Raw genomic sequence first — 23740 nt, forward strand, 5'->3', positions numbered from 1 at the left:
GTGGGGGTCGACTTGTTCTCAATCCTAATTTTTGTAAAAATTGATTGATTTGTATGGAATAATTGCAATAAAATTAATAAGATTAAAAAAAAATAATTCTCAGAATCCTGTTTATTTAGAAAGCGTCTTAATTTCCTAACATTTTTAAGATGGAAGAAACATGATTTGAACAACTTTGTAATATGTGCTTTAAATGACATGCTAGAGTCAAAGATAACTCAGAGATTTCGGGCTGATTCAGTGAAATTAATGGGGATTCCAACTGAGTTAAATGATGACAGAATATTGTTGTGATTAACGTCATTCCCTCCAACAATTAACATCTCTGTTTTATCTGTATTTAAAGACAAATATTTCTCATCCAACCACTCCTTTAATTCACTAACACAACTAATTAAAGACCACATCGGAGAAACTTCATTTGATCTAAATGAAAGGTATAACTGGGTGTCATCTGCATACGAGTGAAAATTAACATTATGTTTCCTAATGATAGATCACAGTGGGAGCGTGGAAAGTGAAAACAGTAAAGGTCCCAGTACTGAGCCCAGCGGGACACCATATTGAACTTCTGTGTATAATGATGGAGTACTGTCAGCACATTTCTGTACATATTGGAATCGATTTGATAAATAAGAACTGAACCAAGCGAGCACAGTGCCTGTAAGCCCAACATCATTTTCTAGTCTGTGCAATAAAATAGAATGGTCAATGGTATCAAATGCTGCACTTAAGTCTAACAACATAATTACAGTTGAACTTTCTTCATCAGAGGATATCAGAATGTCATTTACAACCCACGTTAGTGCCGTTTCTGTACTATGACCAGTGCGGAAACCAGACTGGAATTTCTCAAATAAATTGTAATGTGTAAGATGTGACTTGAAGCTGATTGGCAACTACTATTTCTAGTATTTTAGAGAGAAAGGGTAAATTTGAAATAGTCCTATAATTATTTAGTATTTGTGGGTCTAGGTCTGACTTTTTAAGTAATGGTTTAATGACTGACATTTTTAGTGCAACAGGTACTGTGCCATGCAATAATGAACTATTGATAATGTTTCAAATAGGCGCTGCAAGAACATCCATTGCACTTTTTACTAGTTTTGTTGGCACTGGATCTAGGGAGCAAGTAGTGGGCTTCATTTTAGAAATTAAAGTTAAGACTTCCTGCTCAGTTACAGGAATAAAATTACTAAAGTGCTGAATGCAATGTGAGACAGGGTCTGCTAAGCTAGTATTTGGTTTGTGCTGTGATGCTGAGATCTGGAATCTTATATTTTTAATTTTCTCATTGAAGAAGTTCATAAAGTCTGTACTGCTAATATCTATTGGTGTTTTGCACTATAGATCTGAATTCCCATTTGTTAATTTAGCCACTGTTCTAAATAGTACCCGAGGATTTTTATTATTGCTATCTATTATTGTAGAATAGAAGGTATGCAAGTGGTGCATGTAGTTAATATGGTAACTGAAGTCTTAATTAAAGGCCTGTTTTTAAAAAAACTCTTTAGTCCAGTGCAGTTTGTGTGTGTGTGTGTGTGTGTGTATGTGTATGTAATTTATATGTAATCATTCAGCTCCTTTATAAAATAGCACTCCTCCATCATTTTTCTAGCATGACTGTACAGTTCGGTGTTATGGGGACCCGGTGTGTGTTCTACAAGTAGTGGATGCAAAGAAAGAACACACTCTGGACAAGATGCCAGTTCATTACAGGGAACACTGATATATAACTGATTTGGCAATTTTTTAGATGAGAAAGACCAAGGTAATTCTGTTTTCGTTTTTTAGTTTCCCCATGTGGAAAATGCTACAGCATAAACATTAGATAATCGTCCTCTTCATCAACAAAAGCAGTGCAGCTCTTTTCCATAGAATCCTTTTTCCAGTAAAATTAATCTGATTGGTAATATTTCTCTCTTATTGTTAACACAAAGTAACTAAAAAAGCCTGCAAAAACATTTCAGATTCTCTCTGGGCAAACAACACTGAAGAAACAAGACAAAAGTTTTTGTTAATCTTTGGCAAACAACAAATGCATATGGTAGAGTATAAAAGAAAAACAAAGAGGGTTACATTATAGAAAAGGTGTCATAGGTACATCAGCTTGTTACAACTATATAACATGACATTAACAAGCACTCTTGTTTGATCTAAAATATAACTTTCAAAGCACAAATTACAGGTTTAGAGTAGGAGCTGTTTTACAGTACATGTGTTAGTCACTTGCTGCTACACAAATCAGCCTTAAGAAAGTCTTTGTTATTGTCACACAGCACTATAGTGAACTGTTAAGACTTTAAAGTGTTACCAACAGATAGTGAAGGTAAGACTGAGGAGGCTTGATGTGCATCTTTTTTTATATATTTTTTTTTATTTTAGGTGTGTTTATAGGTTCATGGAACTCCTGTTTGAAATGGTTTGGTTGTATTTGACCTGGATGCAGTATTTGTGTACTGCACAGGTTAGTGCAGAGCCATTTGTGTTCCTCTGGGAGTTTAATTTATTTATTTGATTTTTTTTTCAGACTCCTCTAAACAAAACTAGAAGGTTAATTGGAGAAGCTGGCATTACATTCACCAATGCAGTAAGTACATCACCATGTATTTTGAGTCCTCAATATTTCATTTGTTCAGTTCTCACCAGTTTTGTGTTGTTTGATAATATGATCTGAAGCCTATTAAAACAGTTTTGTTTGTTATTTATGAAAATACTCGTCGTATTTGGTAGGTTGCAGACAGTCTCCAAAAACTAGGTTCTTTTATTTTGAGCCTAATGCTTGCTCAAAAAATGCACACACATCTCAGAAAAGCTAACAGAGGACAAAATGTGAACATTAGTGAAAAGAAGCTTTTAATGTTGATTGAACGTCTTGAAATCAACAGATGAGAAGGCAGCAAATCGGCATCATCCATAAAGAGGCTTTGCTGTTGTAGGAACAGTGCCAGTTTCTTGTCTATCATTGTGGTTTTTTTTTGGCCAGGTCACTTTTTTTGGAGAAGAGAGCCAAAATCTGAAAGCCATGATGACTTGCAACAAGACGTTAATCAGATGTTGAAACACAAGATATAAACAATAGAGTATTATAGCTGCCTCTTTTTATTTTCTTATTCAAATATTATTTGTTTCCAATAAATAGTGCATCTCCAAAGTATGTCCCCTTTCTCATGTAATTAGAAATTAATTTACAGGCATGCAGCTGTAATTTTGTTTTCTAGTTATATTTCAAAATGGTCTTGTCTTGCAGCTCAAATAGTCTATTGTTACAAGTACAACATAAAATACTATTAAATTTATGTCTAAATGTAGGCTAAAGCTATGTAAAATATGAAACATAGCAAAACAATCCTATATATGTATAAAAATTGGAAGCATACATCCCAGTGAGTTAACTGATTAATTACATATACACTGGTAACTTATAGTGATAAATTGATTGTTTCAGAAGGAAGACTGAGAAATAAAGTAGTAATTAAAAATTATTATTAACTTAAATATTATTATAAAGAGAACAATCTTTTTTTTTGTTTTTTTTTTAAACTGATATTTTAGTCATTGGTGTGGTCTGTTAATCCACACCATTGGGCATGTGCCCACCACATTTATTGAGATTCACCATTTTTACAAGGGAAACTATAGGTTATGTTTCATTCTGAAAAGTTCCCTTTGGTGTTACTTATTTTAGTTGTCCACATCTGTGCTTTTTTATGGAAATGGAGGCATTTTTAGGATTTGACAAAAGTGTGTATGGTTGCTCCCCATGGTGATTTTAATCAGTGATATTTTAGTTTGGGGACAGAATAAAGGGAAATGTATTTGATGACCACACCTGCAGTATATTACATCCTGGGTAGTATTAATAAAAGCTTAATTTTTCACTGTAAATAACCTGTGCAGCATTTTTGATATAATGGTTAACCAAATGATCACTTGCCTGCATGCTTTGTTTTGAGAGATATCCACAACAGTCACAGACAGTCTTGTTAAATACAGCTGTTTGGTTACCCTATAATATAAATCAAAATGTTAATTCAGACTGTTATTTATAGCTATTTATTAAAATATTTTCAATTCTCGGTGCTACATGTACAATTCTGTTTGATAGGCATTTTGTATTTCCCAGGGCAAGCCTATATCCTTAATATCTCCTGAGTTTGTGGTGCCCAGTTTTATTCTTTAGAAGTCTCTTTGTCCCATTTTTTAGACATTGCTAATTCCTCATTTTGGTAAGCAGACATTGCATAATATATATTTTTGCACAGGGTGTTGTGCTAGCCTCTAGTTCTTAGGAGAAGGAATGTGAAACTGTCAGGGCTGTCAATTCTGCCATTAAGTGTCCTCATGGGCATGACCAGTTCTTGGGGGCCATCGCAGACAGGGAGGTTTACTGGGGCAGTACATATATGACACATACATGAGTCCCTAAGGTGAACTTAAAGCGGCTCAAAACATTTTGTAGAGGAGCAGGGCAAATCTATGTTGTTTTTCATTTTTCAGTGTAACTACAGATCAGGACAGTGCATCTCATGATCCTTCTAGGTTTTTCAGTTTTAGGCAGGTGATCTTTGGAAGATTTCCATCGGGATAACTGGCTTGTGACAGCCAACCAACTACATCAGCATAGTTTTTTCATCCTTTGGTGTTAACTCTATATTATGAAGTAATTGCAGTCAATAATTATTATATATCTGTGATTTATAATTTAAATGGTTATGCAAAAATTCATTGTTTAACTGTATATAAATACAGGGTGGCGCTGGAAAACAAAAAATGTATTTATGCATTGAACATCAATTGAAAACACATTACAAAATACATTTAATGATGAAATGTATTGTAAAGGATATGCAATTAATGATGGTAATCAATATTTTATGTTTTGAAGGAAACATCATGAAGGTGTTGTTCTTTTCTCCATACATATTTTGGCAGCCTCTTGTTATGTCAACTAATGCAGAATTTCCACATGTCAAGAGGAATGCCAGTGATTTCTTCTTCAATCCTCCTTTTTAGTTCAGCAATGATTGCAGGATGTGTACAGTACACTTGGCTTTCAAGATGTCCCCACAGAAAAAAAAATCACAAACCTTGAGATCTAGGGATCTCAGAGGCCATGAAATGTCACCGTTGCATGAAATTACACGTCTTCCAAACAATCGTGTAATAGCTTCCATCCGTTGTAGGGCAGTATGTGAAATGACTCCACTTGGGGACTTCTTTTTATTTTCTCCCATACAAAGTACAGGGACTGTATTGGAATCCTCCAAAAATTCAATTTTGAGATTTTGATGATTCTCGACATTTTAGACCTTCCTGAGTCCGAAAATACCATTTTTGGAATTATGTCTGTTTGTGTGTGTAAATACGACAACTTGAGTACGCTTTCACTTTCAACCAAATTTTGCATACAAGTATTAGTTACAAAATATTGAATTATATCAACTTTTGGGTGCTTTCCGTTAACCGGAAGTGGTACTTTTTATTCACGCAACTGTAGAGTCTGATTTATTCAACTTTTGTAATAAATGTTGAATATATTATTAATTTAATTTGATTTATTATTGATGGTGGGCAGCCCAGTGGTGCAGTGGTAGCGCTGCTGCCTTGCAGTAAGGAGACCTGGGTTCGCTTCCCAGTCCCCTCTGCATGGAGTTTGCATGTTCTCCCAATGTCTGCGTGGGTTTCCTCCTGCAGTCCAAAGACATGCAACTTAGGTGCATTGGCGTTCCTAAATTGTCCCTAGTATGTGTTTGCTGTGTGTGTTTGTGCCCTGTGGTAGGCTGGCGCCCTGTCTGTGATTTGTTCCTGCCTTGTGCCCTATGCTGCCTGTAATTGGCTCCAGAGGACCCCTGTGACCCTGTGTTAGGATATTGCGGGTTGGAAAATGACTGACTGTTATTGATGGTTCTTAAATGAGCGTAATATAAAAGTATAATCATTGTCTTGTGGTTTACTTTTCAAATATTCATCCCCATATCTGAGTATACAAGAAATTCTAGGGAAGGCCACTCCAAATTTTTTAAAGCTGAACCAATTTCTTTGAAATTATGCACCCATGTTGTAATCGCACGACAAGGGACAAGAGCATGATTTCCTAACTGGTAATGATGCCGATATTCCCTTTGCGCAGCAGTCACACTATCACTATTCTTATAAAAGGCTTTTACAGCAAATGCTTGTTGCACACTACTCCACTGCTCCATTATAACTAAGGGCAAGGGGTTCTAAGTGAGGTCCCATTGGTCCCAAACAACTGCTGACACCCCAGGGTCACAAATACCTAGTTCCAAAATTTCCTGTTTTCTGCGTCACCCTATAATAGAAAGGTTTGGCTTGCATATGTGCACCTCTCTTTTAGTATCTGAGTTTGAATTGGGAATTTGAGACACTGTAACTATGAAAGACGGCCTTTTTTAAGTGAGTGCATTCAAATGACAAATGTGCCAAGATATTCTTGAGAAAGAGAGAGAGAGAGAGAGAGAGAGGAGGACTGTATATGGAATTGTGTTTATTGGAATAAGTCTTGTAAGTAACATTTGAAAAACATACAAGAACTTGCTGCCACTCATCAGCTTTCTATCATGATGATTTAACATCTAATTACTGTCTTGCTGGAAGTCAATGAGCCATCAAGTCTTTGAACCTTTCTCCAAACCAAGCTCCCTGGACATGGCTGAACAGTCTCAAAAAAAAAAAAAACAGTGACAGACAAATATGCCTTTGTTCATCTTGTACCAAAGACACTTCTTTAATGTTGATGTGGTTGCTTTCATAGCTGTTTCTTTCATGAAATTAAATTAGTATTACAGTGGTGTGAAAAACTATTTGCCCCCTTCCTGATTTCTTATTCTTTTGCATGTTTGTCACACAAAATGTTTCTGATCATCAAACACATTTAACCATTAGTCAAATATAACACAAGTAAACACAAAATGCAGTTTTTAAATGATGGTTTTATTATTTAGGGAGAAAAAACATCCAAACCTACATGGCCCTGTGTGAAAAAGTAATTGCCCCCTGAACCTAATAACTGGCTGGGCCACCCTTAGCAGCAATAACTGCAATCAAACGTTTGTGATAACTTGCAATGGGTCTTTTACAGCGCTCTGGAGGAATTTTGGCCCACTCATCTTTGCAGAATTGTTGTAATTCAGCTTTATTTGAGGGTTTTCTAGCATGAACCGCCTTTTTAAGGTCATGCCATAGCATCTCAATTGGATTCAGGTCAGGACTTTGACTAGGCCACTCCAAAGTCTTCATTTTGTTTTTCTTCAGCCATTCAGAGGTGGATTTGCTGGTGTGTTTTGGGTCATTGTCCTGTTGCAGCACCCAAGATCGCTTCAGCTTGAGTTGACGAACAGATGGCCGGACATTCTCCTTCAGGATTTTTTGGTAGACAGTTGAATTCATGGTTCCATCTATCACAGTAAGCCTTCCAGGTCCTGAAGCAGCAAAACAACCCCAGACCATCACACTACCACCACCATATTTTACTGTTGGTATGATGTTCTTTTTCTGAAATGCTGTGTTCCTTTTACGCCAGATGTAACGGGACATTTGCCTTCCAAAAGTTCAACTTTTGTCTCATCAGTCCACAAGGTATTTTCCCAAAAGTCTTGGCAATCATTGAGATGTTTCTTAGCAAAATTGAGACGAGCCCTAATGTTCTTTTGCTTAACAGTGGTTTGCATCTTGGAAATCTGCCATGCAGGCCGTTTTTGCCCAGTCTCTTTCTTATGGTGGAGTCGTGAACACTGACCTTAATTGAGGCAAGTGAGGCCTGCAGTTATTTAGACGTTGTCCTGGGGTCTTTTGTGACCTCTCGGATGAGTCGTCCCTGCGCTCTTGGGGTAATTTTGGTCGGCCGGCCACTCCTGGGAAGGTTCACCACTGTTCCATGTTTTAGCCATTTGTGGATAATGGCTCTCACTGTGGTTCACTGGAGTCCCAAAGCTTTAGAAATGGCTTTATAACCTTCACCAGACTGATAGATCTCAATTACTTCTGTTCTCATTTGTTCCTGAATTTCTTTGGATCTTGGCATGATGTCTAGCTTTTGAGGTGCTTTTGGTCTACTTCTTAGTCAGGCAGCTCCTATTTAAGTGATTTCTTGATTGAAACAGGTGTGGCAGAAATCAGGCCTGGGGATGGCTACGGAAATTGAACTCAGATGTGATACACCACAGTTAGGTTATTTTTTAACAAGGGGGCATTTACTTTTTCACACAGGGCCATGTAGGTTTGGATTTTTTCTCCTAAATAATAAAACCATCATTTAAAACTGCATTTTGTGTTTACTTGTGTTATATTTGACTAATGGTTAAATGTGTTTGATGATTAGAAACATTGTGTGACAAACATGCAAAAGAATAAGAAATCAGGCAGGGGGCAAATAGTTTTTCACACCACTGTATATCAATGCATTAAATTAAACAAACATCTCCTTGTGCAAACCACTTAAACTACTGACACTAAAAGAATAAGAGGTTAGCACAAGGTGAAGAAAGCTATTGTTCTTGTACAATTTATTCATTACTTGTTTTTTTTTTTTACCCGTGATTAAGCCTTTGTTAATCCATTAGGTTATGTGTGAATAGCTAAATTTAATCTCCCATTTCTACCATGACATATGAACTGTGGCTCAAGAGCTGTAATACACACAATGTGCAATTTCATGAAACGGTGTTAGCCTTTTTATTATTGCCCGGACAATATCAAAACCTGACATGTATTACTGTTGTCAATATAACTTGCTAGAAAATTAATTTCTTTTGCATTTTTCAACATAAATCTTCAATCCATGTAATATATGGTAAATGAAACTGCCAGCATATTTGAGTAGATACATAAATTCTACAACAGGGCTGTTTTTACTATTGGGCATCCTTCAAATATGTTAAATAATCTGCTAGTGTGTTACATGACTGCTCATAGCAGTTGAGAAATACACATAGCCGCGTGTGGAATTTGGCAAACCTTTTGCAGTTAACCTCGGATTCCAAAAATTGCAATATATTAATATCCACTTGATCTCCAATAAAATTGACATGTGTGCTACTGATTGGCATCTTATGAATCTGTATGCTTTCAAATTTTTGTTACTTAATATTAAATGAAATTTGTCAAATTAAGGTGAACTTGTTCTCAGTCTATTCAGTTTTGGAGACATTTTCAATTACAAATTTAAAGGTACTTGTTGACTTTGTCTACATTGCATCACATTTCAAACAGTTTTTAATTTGAAAGGGTTTGGGTTTGTTATTTTAACATAAGTTCAGTACTTATTGTATTTTGCATGTTGTATTTTAATTCTTGTAAGTTTTAGAAAATAAAATTTAATTTGGATTGTTAATGAGGTGATTTTTAATATGTTGTTTTCAATATACTCCAGATTTATACTACACTTCTCAGTATTTAGTAGCTTATCACTGCAGAAACGGTGAAAATGTTTTTCTGTCACGTGATTCAGCAGTTTCTTTGCTTAGTAGAAAATTCTTTGTCAGCCAAGAATAGAGAAAGAAATTTCACACCTCGCTGAAAATTGTGTGGGGAAAATGTCTAGTAAAAGGAAATGTTTGAGCAAATGAAAATTAAAAAACAAAAATTAAGTTCATACCCTGTATGTTCTACATCATTTCTTCATACTAGTAGTTAATGATATACATCCTGTAAAAATGTATCTATTACTCATTTACTCTTATGTAACAATATCCTGAAGGCTTGTTTTGGTCTTCATTATAAGCAGTAGGTTATTCATCTCTGTGCAGCATGGCATATTGACATGATGGTAAAATTGCTTGTTCATGTGAATGGTTCACAGGTCACATACTAAATATGTAATATCAAGAGCAATGAGTCTCAGTTAAGGCACTTCAGACCACTCCAAAGTGAAGTTTTGTTAGTAGGTCAAATTGCAGAGATGAATAAGCACGTTACAGGTGTTTTGTAAGTGTGATGAAGACCCAGAGAAGTGTTTATTAAGGTCTTATTACATAATAGTAAATGAGTAATAGATGCATTTTTGTTATTACTTAAATTGTTACCTTTTTCTCTAATTATTTTAAGTTTATCCCTGTGACAATAATTCTGCCAGTCCATGCTACCTAAAGTAAGAATAATGTTAAGCTAGAACAGAAAGTTTTCATGCATATTTTTACTAGAAAATTTCACCACTTCAGTCTAAAGTAATAAAATGATTTTCATTCAGTTTCTGTGAATGACTCACAAATGAAATAGTTGGCTTGCATATTATATTGATTACTAGCTGAAATACCCAGCATTTCCCGGGAGGAAAATAAAGTTTTTTTTTTTTTGTTTGAGAAAAAAACAATTAAAAAAGAAAAAACAACTTTAAAAATAAATTAAGAAACAATAAAGACTCATTAATGTGTTTCTCTGGTGTTCTTGTATGTTTGTTATCATCCAGTTGATGCTTGGAACCAGGCAACTCTACTTAATTTCATAAGCAACAGGTGCGTGGTGGTGCTCACACATAAAGAATGTTGGCAGTCACCTTCAGTTCGCCCTCTGGAGGTCATTCCGAGTGTCAATTGGATGATAACAGGCATACATGACTGCAAGATTAAGGGTTGATTTCACCCTATAGTATTTTAAGTTGACCAATGAGAAACGTGTACCAAGTGTCCAAAGTTGGGATGGTGAAGAAAAAAATAACTGCAGGGTATTGATGACCAAAAGATAAACGTTAGGTAAGTAGTTTATTATTATTTTTAGCTTGTCTTTGAGGATTCGATGCAGTGGGACTTGTGGACATTCATTCGCTTTCTTTCGAGCATTACAGACAGCTGCACAGTACTTTGAGCAGGTGATGGTGGCACAAAACGGCATTATAGTGTTTAAAAAAATGAAAAGAGAGCAGAGAAAAGTACAGGTTAATAATGGTTGCAGATTCATGATGAATTTGACTATACATGCACAGAATTTTTAGAAGCCAAACTAAAATGCAGCTGTTAAAGTACATTTTTAGGAGTTTTTTTAAAATGTTCCATGGTATTAGCCTGGTTATCACTGTTGGTAAATTAAGCTAGATTTTTCATGCATAACCGCAAAAGCCTGCCTCACCAATTCATTTACGCTAAGGTCTAGGAATAATAAGCAATCCATTATTACAACATCTAAGGTTACAACATAAAATGTGAGGGAATAGGCAGTCCAAAATATTGGATGGAGCAAGATTATTTAAAGCTTTTTTTTTTTTTTTTTACCATTAATAGTATTTTAAAATCAGTTTTAAAGAACATACATTCCCAGTGTAACAATGTTTAAACTGGTCAGATGTGCTGAAATTTTCTTTTTCTGGTTAGGAGTTTTGCTGCTACTTCCTGAACTAACTGCAACTGATGAATGTCTTTTTTAGGTAATTCTGTAAGGAATGCCTTGCAGTAATCTAGTCAACTAAAAACTAAAATGGTGTGAAATAATGTCTCAACATCTTGCATTCTTATAAGAGGTCTAACTTTTGCATTGTACCTTAAGTGAAAAAAATGTAGTTCTAGTAATACAGTTAATTTGTGATTTAAAGTTTAGGGCAGAGCCCTTTCAATGCAAAGGGATCAAGTTTATTTCTAAGACCTTCACTGCTTCCATTTTTGAATATTTTGAGGAAATTACATCCCATCCATTCAGAAATGCAAGTAAGACATTGGGTCTGAGGACCCAAAGATAGCATAGAAATATGGTATATGAGACCTTTAAAATGTATTGTGTTATTACGATGGGGAATATGCAATGCTTGAATATCAAAGCACCACGAATGCATTTGTATGTCTGCATTTTCCTTCACCACATCGAATCATTCATCAAACATCGAAGCACGTACATCGATCCTGTACCATCCACAAAAGCGGCTTTCTGTCACTTGTAGATGGTAAACAAAGACTCTGACGTCACGTTCCGACTTTATCACACTGTGCCCCGATGACTTTTTGTTAGTACTGCAACTCACACACGGTTCGTGTTACTTTTTGAGGATGCGTTCAGAGGACGTGTCAAATGAACACCGGGAACACGTGGCAGCCATGATGCGTGCATGTACCTGTTCTGAGTGTAAAGTATAAACCGGCTCTTGGAGTGATCAGGTGCTATACATAAGTAAAAATGTGTGTCAGCTGCGTAACTGTAGTAGTTCAACTTGTGTTTCGATGTGAAAATGACAGTAGGCCCAGAATAAGTCATTGTGGTACACCATATACAATATCAAGAATCCCTGAACTACCACAACTAACAAAGAATTTTCTACCTGTGAAATAAAACTAAATCCAATTTAAGATACTGCCAGAGAGACCCTCCCATTGTCTTAAGGTGAGTAATAAAAATACTGTGGTCTATGGTGTCAAGTGCAGTATTCAGGTCTAGGAAAACAAGAAGAGATACGTTGCTTATATCAGCATTGTCCTGCATGATGTTATTCACTACATAAACCAGTACAGTTTCCATGCCATAATTTGTTCCAAAACCTGACTGAAACGTATTAAGAGTAGAATATTTTTCAAGTAGTCATTTCATTACTGAAACTGCTTTTTCTAGATTTTTACATTTGAAACAGGTCTAATGTTGTCAAAAGCAGAGGAGTCTAGATTATTTTTCTTGAGCAGGAGTTTAATTTCTGCAGTCTTTTGAGAATCTGGGAAGACAATAGTATAGGGGACATCGGGGCAGCCACAGTTGTTTGGTCGCTGCTTAGGTGTCTGTTGTTTTTATCTGTTAACTTTGCCATTTGCAACAATACGAGAATTACTTACACACAAGATCAGATGGGATTGGACTTAATTTATCCTCAGCCATTCAAGGACACTTACATACAAGTTTACCACTTATGATCCCTCTGACTGCAGACTCAGACTCTCATACAGGTAACTTTCACATGAATTGGAGAAGGGTTAGTAGCACAGGGTCTCTTGTGTGGTTCAGGAGACGTGCTTTTCAGGCGCCCCTTCCTGGGATAGTTTTTATCCAATGTTAAGTCACTGAGCAAAACAGATGAACTTAACCCTTACTTGTTGTGAGAAAAAGATTATTTTCACTCTTTAGTGTATTGCCTTGTGGAGACGTGGCTTAATGCATCAGTTCCCAACCCTGCATTAGAACTGCCTGGGTTTCTGCTATACAGAGCAGATTAATTGTTCTACTCTGCAAACGTTTAAGTTTTTCTTTTTAACTTAAGCTGTTTATATTATTTGTATGTGACATTGTGTCCTGTTATAAGCTTCTCCAAATCTACCAAATTAAATTCCTGTATATTAAGTACTGGCGAGTAAAAGTGATTCTGATCTAGTAGAGAGCTGACATTGTCAAATGTGTATTTTTAAAATCATTTGGCACATTGGAGACATCTTTGAAAAAACCTGCTGTGACTGGATCAATGATACAAGATGAAGGTATTAATTGAAATTGATTTCAGGTCACATATCAGTGAAATAATTTAATTTGTTAAAAAGAGCATACTGACTTACAACAGGATTATCTTTGGATGGATGGATGGATGGATTATATTACATATACTGTAGTATTTTGTGTTTTTAAAAAATGCTGAAAAAGCCTCACTTAGTTCTGCTAGAATTTTTCAGGAGGCATTCCATTGATTGAGTTAAGTCACCTTTCAGTCCAGTCGGTTATAATGGCAAGACAGAAAAGCAAAATATCCATTCAAGAATGTCCAATTTTAGATCGCTATAGAAAAAGAGCAGTAAGAGCTGCTAATGAACAAAAAATAGCTGCATATAATAAAAATCGAGAACAGAGTCATCCAATAAATGAAAAATATCCTGAAGAATGTATGAACAGCAATGCAAAAAAGCAACATTTATAGAATGTAAGTTAGGAGAGGAGAGGTTGGCAGCAGGCGTTGTAAAAGAATAAATTAATTCATAATAATTGTTTTTGACGAGACATTAATGTAATTTAATTTACTTTTTATTACGTTTTACATTTAGGGCTGCAACAATTAGGCAACGTAATCGACGACGTCGACTACAGAAAATTGTTGACATGGATTTTTTATTGTCAACGCGTCATAAACAGAACCTTCAATAGAGGCTCCAGTCACAAAGAACCACATTGGTTTTTGTAACTGCAATGCACTACATGAACGTCTGGGGGCAGTATTGTTTGTTATTGTTTGTCAAGACTGCACACAGTCCTACCCACAAAGAAGAATATCTGAGGTGAAGAAGAATGTAGAGGAAAATAAACGTGATTGCAATGGTGACTCGGATAGAGTAGGGGGAAGGAGATGGAAAAAAATTGAGACAGAAACTTTCTACAGTGAGGGAGCACTTCACTGAAAAAGAAAAAAAGTTAAATGCAGATTATGCAAAGTGGATCTTTCTTTTCACGGCAGCAACACCGCGATGAATGAGCATCTGAAAAGCAAGCATCCTGGAGCTGTGATGCCGCCGTCTCTTGAGAATTTTATGCTGGCGCTGTTAGTTAGTTAGGGTCAGATCAGGATGGGAGAGAGAGCGTGAACGAGACTGAGAAAATAAAGGTGAAAAAAACCTAACTCTTTCAAGAAACAAATTTACACCCGATCTGTTCGTTTTCAAATAATATTTCATTAGTGTGATGATGTTTTCTGATTGGTACTATTCAGGTCATACAATGATTTCTTCAAAATGTCACATATATTTGTCTCTTTCTTTTGTTTTCCCCGGTGCTGCGCGCTTACACCAAAAGGCGTGAGCTTATTAAGTGCTAGCAGGAGCACGCAGGTGCCTGGATGCTTGTTCTATAACAAGCTTGGCCTGGCGGCGATCAAAGCACATGTACTGTGCAAGGCATCTACGGGGTCCACTGAGAAAAGAAGAGTGTTCATGGCTCACCTTGCACAGGAACATTCTTTCCTCTGCAGGTCCTAGAGTCCTGTGCAGACTAGGCAAGATCGGGGGGAAAAAATGCGGTCGGTGATTACAACCACAAGAATATGAATAATGTTGCATCCATGCCACAATGTTCTCCGAAATGTACTATAAGGTCATAAAATGAATAATTCCAAATATCATATATACCTATGTCTATGTTTTTTTGGCAGTCCGGCTTTGACATCACGGGCCATAAGGCGCATGCTAATTCAGCGTAAGCAAGAACGCTCAATAAAATTGAATAAAAAAAATCAAGTGACAATGAGATATAAATAAGGCAGATTCGCCAGTGTTTGTGTGTCCACTTTTATCCATCCAGATCAGAGAATTTCCAGTTCGATTGTCTCAAAACACCACTCACATCTACAGTTATTCCCAGTTTCAGATGAAAAGTAACAGCGTCAGATCCCTTGGTGGCGGTAGTATGTATCGTGATCGTGACTGAGAGAATTAAAGTGAAAAAAAGGTCACTTTTGCAAGTACTATACATTTACAGTAGCTGTTACAGATGCAAATCAAGTGTGTTTATTGTATAATAACAATAAGAACAACTCACTACTCAAAACGGAAAATATATGAGGCAGTCAGGATCGAACCAGGGGATCTTGATTATAAGTCAGCAATTCCTACCACTGCACCATGGAAGCTATTGTATAGTCCTTGAACCTTTTGTGAAAGTGTTTATTTGATCTTTGCACTTTAGGCTTTACATACTATATAGTTTATGTCTACATTTTGTCATTTATTACTAAAATATGAAAAACATTTCAGTTTTAACGATGTATTTTTTGGCTAAGTTAGATGCACTTTTTTGTTTAAAGACTACATGCACTTTAGTTTGTATTGTTTAATGTATTTCTTTTTAATTGTGATGGTCACACTAATATAAAAACATATGATTATTTTCAAATTCATCTGTTTCACTGGTTGTTATTTTAATTTGATTATTATTAATTTTATTCGTGTTAATGCAGAGACATCAGGGTGACATTCACAGGTGAGGAGGATGAGGTAAGACTTGCACTGGAGCCCAGAACATTATGTGCAACCACAGGCATCAAAATAGTCAGTCAGGCATGAAATAATCATGACTAATTGACTAATCGAAAATTAAATTGAATGATTAGTCAACTACCAAAATAATCATTAGTTGCAGCCCTATTTACATTTAACTTTTACTTTTTACTATGTTTTATTATTCATTGGTATTTAAAATAGTTGTAGTGAAATACTCAAGTAACTGCTTTTCTATTTATAATAACTAAGGACCAAACTGTCTTCCTTCCGCACCCCACATACTTTCCTATATACCATCTCTTTTATTACAGTAGTTTAATCTAATAGTAAATTTACAAAGTTTTTTGCTTAATTTAAATATAATGTATGTTTCAAATAGATAATGGAAAATTCTGTTTATCCCAATGGGCTAACAATTTAATGGAGTGTTCTTAATGCTCTGCTATATTTCTTTATTTAGGCTATAGAATGACCTCAGAGTAAAGTTAGACAGCTAGAAAGAAAATTAACTGTTAGTCATTAGAAGCATATAGTTGTCTGATCATACTGTATGTACGTATGTCAAACTTAGATCCTAGTGCTGTTGATAACAGTTTGAAACTTTAAGAAATGTAATCTATACACTTAAGTCTTAAACGGAACATCATGGACTATTTATTTCTGTGTATTGAGCTAAGTTCAGGCTCATTTTCCTAGTAGGTGGTAGCCTACTGTACCTAAGCTGGATCATAAGAGTAGCAACAACAAGTCTGTGGTCAGAGTTCACACACTGGGCACTTCTGTAGACCCTGCAGTTTTGCAAGAGCCTCCAGCGTCTGCCCACGAGGATGTGATCGATCTCCTTAACCGCACCACCAGTATTGGAGTACCAAGTCCAACGATGCAGTTCAGGTTGCTGGAACCAGGATCCAGCAATTCGCAGCCGCTGACCTTTTGCAAAGTCAAGGAACATGGAGCCACTTTCACCATGGTCACCAGAGCCATGGGGACCGAGACAATCCTCATAGCCAGCCCTGTCAGTGCCAATGGTTGCATTGAAGTCACCCATGATCAGATGAGTGTCACCTCGTGGGCACCCATCAACCACCAAGTGAAGCTGCGAATAAAATGTCTCCCTCGCCGAGACCTCACTCACCGTGGTTGGAGCATACCCTGAGACAACAGACAAGGCACCCAGGGAGTGCTGTAATCCGAGTCCCATAATACGCTCGTTGAAAGGAGTGACATTGGACACCATCGGAAGAAGCTAATCCGCTACAGCAACAACTACTCGCCAAGTATGACAGCCATCAGACCGACCAGACCAGTAAAAGGTGTATCCACCTACAGAGGTCTGGCCAGTCCCTGGTCTGCGCACCTCAGAGAGTGCTGCCACTGAAATGCGGAGTTTACGCAGCTCCTCTGACAGCAGAGGAAGATGATCATCTTGCTGGAGAGACAAGACGTTCCATGCGTCCACCTGTATGGGCCGCTTCAAATTGGGACCCGAGTGCTGCCATACAGCAGGCGACACCTTAGTACTATACCAGTTCCGATTCCCAACAGACCTGACCCTATTGACTCTCCAACAGTTTCGACTCTTCCAGGGATGGGGCTCCTGAGGGCTTTCCCCGTCCCCTTCATAATGCGAGCAGCCTTCCTATGGCGGCTGCAGCAGAGCTACTCCCGCGGAGAGCAAAATGGAGTCCTTTCTGTAGTCTCGGATCTTTGTGAAGTTTTTTTGACGGTGGTTGGAGTGCCAATCCTGCCACCAGCCCCCATGATTTCCCTGCACAATGTGAGTTACCACAGATATACTGATGACACACAGCTGATGACCCAGATGCTGTAAATTCACTAACACAATGTCTTACTTGTGTTTCTAATTGGATGAATAGTAATTTTTTCAAGCTAAATAAAGAGAAAAATGAAATTTTAGTGATTGGCAATATTGGAGACATTGAGATTATTAGAAATAAACTTGATGCATTAGGATTAAAAGTCAAGACGGAGGTAAAGAACTTAGGGGTAACTGTTGACTGTAACCTAAATTTTAAATTGCATATTATTCAGACCACTAGGACAGCATTTTTTTCACTTAAGAAACACTGCAAAAGTTAGACCTCTTATATCACTGAAAGATGCTGAGAAATTAGTTCACACTTTTGTTTTCAGTCGTCTAGATTACTGTCATGCACTCCTCTCAGGACCACCCAAAAAAGACATAAATCATTTGCAACTAGTGCAGAATGCCGCTGCTAGAATCCTAACTAGGAAAAGAAAATCCAAGCACATTTCTCCAGTTTTGATGTTACTACACTGGTTACCTGTGTCTTTCAGAATTGACTTTAAAATACTGCTTATGGTTTACAAAGCCTTAAATAATCTTGCTCCATCTTATATATTGGAATGTCTGACACCTTATATTCCAAATCCTAACCTTAGATCCTCAGATGAGTGCTTAGAATTCCAAGAGCAAAACTTAAAAGAAGTGGTGAGGCAGCCTTCTGCTGTTATGCACCTAAAATCTGGAATAGCCTGCCAGTAGGAATTCGCCAGGCTGATACGGTGGAGCACTTTTAAAAAACTTCTAAAAACACATTACTTTAACATGGCTTTCTGATAACTTTACCTTCATCTAATCCTGATACTCTGTGTATTCATTTCATTATAATAACTATTCACGATGGCTCTAAAATCTGTACTGACCCCTACTCTCTCTTCTGTTTCTTTTCCTGGTTTTCTGTGGTGGCAATCTGCGCCATCACCACCTAATCAAAGCACCGTGATGTCCTACATTGATGGATTAAAAGCCAGAAGTCTGCATGACCATCATCATCAAGTCCTTCCAAGAGAACCCTAAATACAAAGAGGACTGTTTCATTTATGTTTGGTAGAATGCCCAGAGGGAACTCATTTCCCCCAAGCCCCACCCCCCCAACAAAAGATTTATCTTACCTTTGGTGGCAACATACTTTGCATGTGTTGATATCTCTAAATTAATTTGTTGCTAGATTTATCAATGTCTAAATAGCACAAAAATATTTAAGAATTAATACAAACCTTGTTTATCTCTCCACAAAAGTTAGTCTGGTAAGATAAAACCTTTTGGAATATTTCTTAATTGAAAAGTGCAGCAATTCTCATAGTTGAAGATTTTACTCCTAAAAAGTTGTATAACTTAATGGAAGCCATTAAACTGGTGACAATAATGATTAATTTATTGTTACTAGAATATGCAGAGTAGTGATGATGTAGTTATAATGGTTGGTTATATTTAACCATTTTAGCTAATGATTTACTTTTAAAAGTTTGTATAACATAATGGAAGCTATTATTTTTTAATATTTTAAATAACCAGAAATGCCACGTGTTGCTTTCAAATTCTGTTTTAAAACAAATCTGTTTGAGGATGGTGTTTTGGAAGATATGAAAAAAGGGTATCAACCCAAAGGATGCTCAGCAACTCAGAGTGGAAAGAAGATGACATTGGGTGCAGACATCTAAGCTGGATAAACCTGGAAGATAGCCATTAAACTGGTGATAGCAATTAACTTACTGTTACTAGAATATTCAGAGTACTGATACTATTATAACTATTCTTGTTTTACATACATGGAGGAACAAACACATTTTAGTGATTTTTTTTTCCTTCAAAGTATTTCTGTTTATTCTGACTTTTTTTTTTCCTATCTCCACTAGTATGTATCCAGTCCACTTTGTTGTCCTAGCCGAGCATCCATTTTAACTGGCAAGTATCTTCACAATCACCGAGTTGTAAACAATACTCTGGAGGGTAACTGCAGCAGTCAAGCCTGGCAGAAAACACAGGAACCTTTTACCTTCCCTGTGATTCTGAACCAATTCTGCGAGTACCAGACATTTTTTGCAGGGAAATACCTAAATGAGGTACCACATTTTTGATTTTTTATCTTCTTTATGCTTTTTGACTAGTTGTTTTTTTTTGTTTATACATCTGTATATTCTTTATGACCCTGTTGTTGACTAATTAAGATTAAGCCAATTAGACAAGAAAAATGTAATAAAAATATTATTTGCACATTTTGATGTTTCCTCTAGGGCATGATTTTCTCAAAGTCATCATATATAATAAAAAATATAAATTGGGTTAATTGTGATAACGAAATGTTAATGCTTGTCATTACATTGCTGGTTTCTTAATATTAAGAATATTTATGCTATAAATTAATGGAAGAAAAATTAAACTCCATAATTATTAGAGTGGAAAAGAGAACAAGAAGAATATGTTTTTTGGATCTGATTCAAATAAACACATATGCAGGATGTTATCAACAATGTTCTAAGTTGTCTTTCATGACAGATTTATAGAGTATGGCTATTTTAGAGTCATAAAACTATTTACTGCTTTTTGTTCAAGCAGCAATTACTGGATGGAAAAGCAATAACATAGGTTTTTGTTTCAGGTATATTTTAATCAGTTTAGTAACTATTTGTGCAATTAATTTTTTTTTGCAAGTAAGTCAGTCTGTTAACCAGACCTCTGAAAACTACTGTCTGTGAGTTGCCATGAGATTATTTTGAGGACAATTCAGAGTGTCTGTCAAAGATGAAATGTAAGTTGGTCAAGGCTCCAAAAGACACACGTACAATAGTACAGTATTAGATGTTAAAAGTAAATGGTAGCAGGCATAGCTGGAGAAAAAGGGAACAGTGCCACAAATTAAATTAACCCAGTGTTTTTTTTCTGCATGGTGTGTTCTAAGAAACTATGGTAAAACATGAAAAAGGCACTGTTGCAGCATTACAAGGATCAAATGCAGTTTGCAGCTATTTATTTTCTCCAGTTTACATCAACATTGCCTGGAGCAAAAGCCACCACAGCTTTTGTGTCTATCACTGTGTCTATATCACACCTTGCATACAACCAAAACAAATTTGTATTGCAACATTCATTGCAGAGCATGACCTGCTCAACCACTCATTGACTTGTGTGTAAGGTTATCAGAGCCCAAACTACAGTATAATGTGATCAGCTGTTTCAAACACACAAGTCATATATTTAGTTGTACACAATATTGCTCCACGGTTCAGGAATTGCTTGTCAAACAAATTGAACCTAAACTAGTATTTGTCCAGACCAAAAATAAGAAAACTTTTTATTTTATGAACAATATTTTAAACCTATTTCTTGTAGTTTTCTTTGTGATTAAAGAGAAATGTTAAAGCATTTTCCTGCCCACATATTTGCTTTGCAACATCTTCCAGGGAATAGGTACTGTGGTTGCATGTTGATGAGCTCATGCAAAAGAGAATTTCAAATAAGGAGTGTTTCATCATTCTGAGGGCTATATGTAACAAGTTAAATTTTATTGTTTTAAAGAAAAACTGGAAGCATCAATACCCATATTTTTTTATTACGTTAACATTCTACACTCTGATTTCAGGTATAGAGTTTTTGTTTTGAAGTTACTGTGTTTATTAAGTTGTAACAATATAACAAACTTTGGATCAAGCCATCAGGTTCTGTTCTAATGTTTTCTTTTATTAATACTCACGCTCAAACATACACATTAGAATAGCTGGACAAATTAAATACTTGAACAATAAAGAAAAATCTTTCAATACTGAGCTAACAGTACACGTTCAATTGATGAAAAGAGAAGGTGCACTATTGGACATTGAAATTTAGAATCTGTAATGTATGTTCTATTGCTTAAATGTTTTCAGTTGTATATGACAGGAGAGCATATTTGATGTAGTACTTTGATTTGCTTTATTATTTAAGTTTATTTATTTTTTTATACAAAGTGATTAGAATGCATGGAGTGAGGAAACAGTGCTGAAATACAGATTAAATACCGGTTGTTAACTATTTATTCGTTTTTGTAGTATGGGTCTTCTGAAGCAGGTGGAGTTGAACATGTACCTCCAGGTTGGAATGGCTGGTATGCTTTGGTAAGATATCCTTAATTTATACCATTTTATCTGTTGTAGTTATCATATTCATAGTTATGGTGACTACTTTCATGAAATTACAAAAAACACCATTAAGTTACAGTGACTTTAAAGTGCAATACTCAAAAGTAAAAAAAAATATATACAAAACAAGGTATTTTTCAGTAGTGAAGTGGTTTGAATCTTTTTTTTTCATTATTGTAGATTACTGTTTATTCAGACTCTATGCTTTGCATTTTTGCACTAATGATGACTCTACCGGGAGCTACTGACATAGCTCCAGTATTCTCCGAGATCCTTGACGTTTCCTCTTGATTAAGTAGGTGTCATTGGTAATATTCATTAGAACTCACTGGTTATCTTCTATGTGACATGTTTGGGAGCTTTTTGAGCCATTATGCTTACAGTTCAACTTGAATGATAAGCAGTAATCTGTGTTATTACCATTTTATATAATTCCATGATAGCATAGTCCTAGATTTATTTAAGATGTTCTCTTTTTCGTGTGTTATACTGTGGGTTTTTTTTTCCCCTTAGCCAATCTGAAATCTGGCCAAATGTATACGTTACAGTTTATTTGGAAATATTTTTGTTCCTTTTTATATACTGCTTTTTTTATTTTGAGCTTTTATTTCCACTGTGGTAGTTATATCTCTATATATAATCTTCATTTGGATCTTGATCTTTGTTTGTCCGCGAATGAATTAGAAGAAGAAGCACTAGATGGCAGTAGAGAGACAGCTAAAATATAGGCATTGCATTAAGAATCTCTTCCAGGTTTATACTACTGAAGACTGTAGTACGCCAGTCACACCTCAAAACACAGACATTCAACTAAACAAATTGTTGCGCTAAATTAACTAAAGAGATCTTCATTTAGATCTTGATCTTTGTTTGTCCGCGAATTCCACGCATGCGTAGACCACCTTCCAGTTTAGTACATTGTTGTTACTCACGGATGACAACAATGTGCCGGAATAACGAAAGGGGTGGTGGACAGTGTTACACTGGTTAGCTCCTGAGGCCTGGTTAGAGAATGAGATTGCTGAAGATAAAAGGTACGTGCCTACGTAACATAAGAATGAAAGAAAGACGGTATGTAAAATGAACGACAACGTAACAGCACGTCCCAGAAATTATTATTGTTACGTTGTAGCCCAGCTCACAGTTGTACCGTGGCTTGCTCACATGTCAGTGAAGTGATCCCTATTTATGCTTTAATGAGCCTGGATACCTATGTGTTCCCCTTTTATAACCATTGCTCCGTGTATATTGCCTTACTCTTTGGATTGCCACAAAGCAACCTGCGAGATTAGAGAAAGGTTGAGAAAAGATCGTGAGAGGAAACAACAGCGTCGTGAAAACGAGACGGACTGTGAACGGACAGAAGCAGAAATGCTCCTACACCACCACATAATTGCGATTCGGACAGTGATTCTGAGTAGGCCGTTCCTATCGAATCAATATCCAAGAGTTTTCTTTCCCTTATAAAAAATCATAATGCTGTGCAACGAAGGGCCCAGTTCACGACTGGCAGTCGCGTTTAAACAGGGAGCCCTTCACAGACAACTTTAACACGCGCAACATAGTTGGGTGCACATGGCTAGTATAATATATATATACAGTATATATATATATATATATATATATATATATATATATATATATATATATATACTAGCAGAATACCGGCGCTTCGCAGCGGAGTAGTGTGTTAAAGTAGTTATGAGAAAGAAAAGGAAACATTTTAAAAATAACGTAAGATGATTGTTAATGTAATTGTTTTGTCATTGTCATGAGTGTTGCTGGCATATATATACATATATACTGTATATATATATATATATATATATATATATACACTCACCTAAAGGGTTATTAGGAACACCATACTAATACGGTGTTTGACCCCCTTTCGCCTTCAG

At 36.1% G+C, this 23740-nt stretch overlaps 1 protein-coding gene across 2 annotated transcripts in view; it reads left to right on the forward strand.

Moving 5' to 3' along the window:
* gnsa (glucosamine (N-acetyl)-6-sulfatase a) overlaps positions 1-23740 on the forward strand; it is a 103309-nt gene that overhangs the window by 3620 nt on the left and 75949 nt on the right. For both annotated transcript variants that reach the window (XM_039770042.1, XM_039770043.1), the window contains exons 2-4: positions 2531-2590; positions 19581-19787; positions 21750-21815. In XM_039770042.1, the coding sequence (XP_039625976.1) occupies positions 2531-2590; positions 19581-19787; positions 21750-21815 (333 nt within the window). The remainder of the gene's footprint in view (positions 1-2530; positions 2591-19580; positions 19788-21749; positions 21816-23740) is intronic.

The sequence above is a fragment of the Polypterus senegalus genome, chromosome 11 (assembly GCF_016835505.1).
Source record: "Polypterus senegalus isolate Bchr_013 chromosome 11, ASM1683550v1, whole genome shotgun sequence".
In the NCBI taxonomy this organism is placed as follows: Eukaryota; Metazoa; Chordata; class Cladistia; order Polypteriformes; family Polypteridae; genus Polypterus; species Polypterus senegalus.